At 37.9% G+C, this 4,478-nt stretch overlaps 1 protein-coding gene across 1 annotated transcript; it reads right to left on the reverse strand.

Moving 5' to 3' along the window:
- Window positions 1-574: 574 nt before the first annotated feature.
- LOC115589935 (uncharacterized) lies at window positions 575-2,452 on the reverse strand. The gene is made up of 5 exons (XM_030431112.1): window positions 2,410-2,452; window positions 1,579-2,268; window positions 1,343-1,468; window positions 1,214-1,257; window positions 575-1,101 (listed from the first exon to the last, which is right to left on the reverse strand). The coding sequence occupies exons 1-5, from the start codon at window positions 2,411-2,413 to the stop codon at window positions 982-984; spliced, it is 984 nt and encodes a 327-aa protein (XP_030286972.1). The 5' UTR covers window positions 2,414-2,452; the 3' UTR covers window positions 575-981.
- Between the last annotated feature and the right edge of the window lie 2,026 nt (window positions 2,453-4,478).

Raw genomic sequence — 4,478 nt, forward strand, 5'->3', positions numbered from 1 at the left:
GCCTGGTAGCAATAGAGAAGGATGGCTGAGGAGAAGGTGAATTTGATGCAATTTGGACTGATGACACGTTTAATATTAATAAACTTCGATGAATAAGCGAAAATCTTATAAAAGTTTATGTCAAAAAAGAAGATTACAGGGAGCTCTCAGGTCTCTCTTTGTCCCGGTGCAAGTGTACCTGAAGAACGCCAAGTGGCTTCCCTTTTTTTGGATAAAAAACGTTGTGTTCTCCTTTAATTTCTTACTTTCTGCTATCATGAAACTTAATTTTAGATGTTTACAGCATAATACAATGTACATTATTGTGATAAAAAGTGAAAAAAATAATCATGAGTATATATATTCCTGTAGATATGTATTTTACCCCAGCGATAAGGTGCTGGAAAATTTTGTAAATTACCCTTAAAAGTGCTTGAAAAGTGCTTGAATTTGACCTTGAAAAATGTGTACGAACCCTGTCACCAGCTAAGAAGTAAAATTCCTTTACACTAACCCTCTTGGAACTTGGTTTGACACCCTCTGAAATTTACTTAAAATATGATCTGAACCAGATGGAAAGGAGATTAATCAAGACTCGTGGCAAGCGGGATATTTAATAAACATTATGATCAACAGGGACAAATGTACTGAACAGATCTACAGTGCAGCACATTGTTGTTTTTCCATCAAGCAACATGAAAATATCAGCAAGAACAATATTGTAACATGAGTAGGTATCCTGACAGCTATGGTTGAAGGAAAACATGTTCTACCAGAAAGCAATGCATTGTGAGTCGACCAATGAGACTGCATATTTTCTTTTCCATATGACATACATTTTCCAGAGATAAAAACTGAACTGAAATGTACAAAAAAGCAGTAATAACAGGACAGTGAGGTGTAAGCACTACAGGTCAAATTGTCCTAGCCAGGAGACTTTCCCATGCCATTCCTGTGTACCAACACGGCCACACAGGAGTATTTGCTGAAACAGGTCCAGTTCTAGAGCTTCACACTGGAGTACATACATTCATTGTTGGTGTTGTTCCTCTCTCTTCTTGATCTTTTGGGCAGCTTGACACTTAAAGCAGCATAATGGAGGTTGTCTGCATCTCCATGACCCTGGTGACAAAATATGTAGAAGTGGATTAGGGTTCTGATTGAATTCTAAATTTTGTTGCGCAATTAAAAGCTATTTTGATGGCAATTAATGGATCGTTAGGATAAATTTCACCTCTGCATTTGTTGTCGACGGAGCAGATAGTCTTGCTTGAGACTCTGGAAGACACGGATGAAGCTGTTTCATTCAACAGTTACATTTATATAAAAATAAAAGCTGTCAGATACAGATAGTATCAGTTACCTGTAGACCCATAACCATTTCTCTTCTTCATTTTGAAAACTGAGAGAACCAGTAAAACTATCAGGATGGTGGTGAATGTCAAAGCTCCAGTCAAGAAATACACCAAGACAGGAGAGTCCACTTTGTCTGCAGAGTGACAGAGACTTAGCATGTTTACTTTTTCCATGTTAAGTTTTATGGGGGAATAAGAATGACTATTTTACAAATGGGACAATATTTTCTATAGAGTTACATACCTTGGACATCCAGCTTTGTCCCGTCTCCAAACAGTATGTGTCCACATGAGGCTACAGCACAGTAGTAGGTCCCAGCATGAGAAAGATTCAGGCTCTTCATTGGCAAGTTGTAGACACAGGTGTGTGTTTGTGTGTTGTCTTTCCTCTCACACTGATCATTCCTGCCTCCATGGGTGTAAATGAGTCCTGGATGAGATTCTTGAGAGTGTTTGAACCAGTAAACGCTGTGTTCTCCATCACAGGTCCCAGTGTGTACTGTACAGTTCAGAGTCACAAAGCCTCCTGGCTGGATGATCTCAGATGCTGACTGAAGGACTGAAGCTGAACCCGTCACACTGACAGTAATACTCTCTGAAATTTCTAACGTGTTTAAAAAACTGCTCATGCAGTTGTAAGCAGCAGAATCTGAAATACGCAGATCTGAGATCTTTAAGTGATTTTTACCATCCCCTGTATCCAGTGTGAAGCGTGGGTTGTTGTTGAATTCACCATAAAAAGTGCCATTTTTTTCAAACTTGAACATGGTAGCGATGAGCTGTAGTTTCTGTCCCAGAGGTTGTTTATACCAGTAAAGCCTTGCAACAACATCGGCTTTGTAAAAACATGGCAAAGTTAAGCTGTCCCCAGTTTTTACTGATAAAAAACCACTGTCTGGATGAACAGATGGGGAAAACTGAGCTACTGTCTGAGCTGAAAATAAATGAGAGACAAAGCAAACACACAGTTACTTCTTTATGAAAGAGTTCAGAATAATCATTACATTAGACACATAAGTATGAGGAGTAACCATACATTCAAAAATGAATACTTGAATCAACAAACTCAACTCACCCATTATCCCCAAGAACAAACATGTCAGATGGAAGAAGACAAGCCTCAGATATATCATCATGTTAGAATCCTTGTGTTGAATGACAGAATCTCAACACCTTCTCCACCCTTAAGACACAAGACTGTGTTTGATTGGCCAGCCTGAAATAACTATGTATGAGCTATGTAGGAAACATGGTCACATGGTCACTTGTCACAAGTATCGCGTTGGTGAGAGTCCCATGTTGAGAGAAAATAAATGGAAAACTTCACCCTGAAATTGCATTCAAAATTACTGAAAAAATATATGACCTGCATCAAATATAATCACTCGCACCAATACACAATAAGAGTTCTGCTGTACGTTCAGCAACCATCTACCATCTCATGATTAAAAAGAAATATTATATCAAGTTGTAACCAACACTGCATTCTGTGCTGTATTGAACAGATGTTTTCTTAAAATATAGATATTAAAAGTGTTAAACCATTATATAAATCAATAAATACTTCCTTTCGCAGTGTCTGACCGCATGATTCAACAGGACTCAGGAGGTTTCTGATGCTCTAAGTGCCATAACCAAAAGTCCATTTACCGTCCATGTACAATAATAGACAGGCAAAGCCAGTTGCACAAAAGCAATACAATCATTTATAATAATAACAACAACAATATCAATTTCAATACACACAAACATTTTGACTTCTAAAAGTTTTCTCTCTCTTGTTTGATTATGAGTTATTCTAACTGTACTCTAAGTCATAAAATTGAGTGCTGGTAAGAACTCTGTGTTCACATGTCGATGGGTCTCAAGGTGGATCTGTGTGGGATGCTGTATGCTTTAAACCACAATGAACACTGCACTGACATTCAGTGAAACAAGACCAAGAGTCTGCAGCCATGCCAGCAGCTCTTTGAGGCTGTGCTTTGAACTATATGCTTACATCAGCATGCTAACATGCTCACAATGACAATGCTACTATGCTGGTGTTTAGCAGGTATCCTGCAGAAAAAAACAGTTAAGTGTGTTTGCATGCTATTAAATTTAAAATTACCAGTAGGTAGTCAGTGAGGAACATCACATCTGGAAACTACATAGACTCACATTCATTTCCTGTAAATTCTCCCTCACCATCAAATGCTAACACAAACTCTAACGTTAACCACTGATCCACAGATAAGCTTTTTCTCAACTAGGGACAGTTGAGCCTTTGTCAGAAACACACACATGTTGACACACTAATTGAAACAGTTACATTTGTCATTTAAAACATAGGAAAGTAAAACTTTACAATCTCTCATATTGTAACTTGAATAAGGTGTACAGTACAAGATCCACATTTCTCAAGATTCCATCAATTTTCCTCAATCAATGAATCGTACTTAATTTGTATAACAAGTTGGTAGTAGATGAGGAAATATTAAAGCTAACCTATTATTTATTCTGGTTTCATAGTTGTGTATTTTTCCCAAACTCATCTAGTAAAGGAGATGTGATAAACTTCCAACAAAATGGCAGACAAAAAAAAAACTCCCTGTGATTCGGTTCTCACAAGAGCAGGCAAGCCGCATGAAGTAGAAGATATTTGTTAATTAAGGGGTCATATAGAAACAAACATGGTACCGAATGACCTCGTAACAGCCAGATACTCTCAAGCTTGTAAGCTTGTAATGGCATGAGTAGGCCTACACAAATGGCGTCATTCTCCCGCCTGGATACTCAAGTAAAAATAGAAGTAAGAAATACTGAGATGGGTCACCAAATAGTGGCCATTAATATACCTAGGCGGGCCTGCCCAAGTGAAGTCTATGTGTGGGAAACACTGGGAGAGCCGTCTTGAATAATGAATTGAATGGCACTGTAGTAGATAACATCTCATAGTGACAGCAGCAGTGTAAACAAGGAGGACCTCCATAATTTAGCGTAAGTGATGTAGTGGATTGCATACCCCTTTTTTCTTTTTCTTTTCATTTTGAAACTGAGATACATCTGGAGTCCTAGTTGAATTTTTATTCTTTTAACTTAGTCTTTAAGACATGTTTTGCAGATCAAACTGCTTTCAAACCATTTGCCTATCAGATTTCCATT

The sequence above is a fragment of the Sparus aurata genome, chromosome 10 (assembly GCF_900880675.1).
Source record: "Sparus aurata chromosome 10, fSpaAur1.1, whole genome shotgun sequence".
Taxonomy (NCBI): domain Eukaryota; kingdom Metazoa; phylum Chordata; class Actinopteri; order Spariformes; family Sparidae; genus Sparus; species Sparus aurata.

Coding starts and splice junctions, on each gene's coding strand:
- LOC115589935 (XM_030431112.1), bottom strand. Junction 1,469..1,578: donor GACAAAGCTGGATGTCCAAG/GTATGTAACTCT, acceptor GTCACTCTGCAG/ACAAAGTGGACTCTCCTGTC. Junction 1,258..1,342: donor AAATGGTTATGGGTCTACAG/GTAACTGATACT, acceptor CGTGTCTTCCAG/AGTCTCAAGCAAGACTATCT.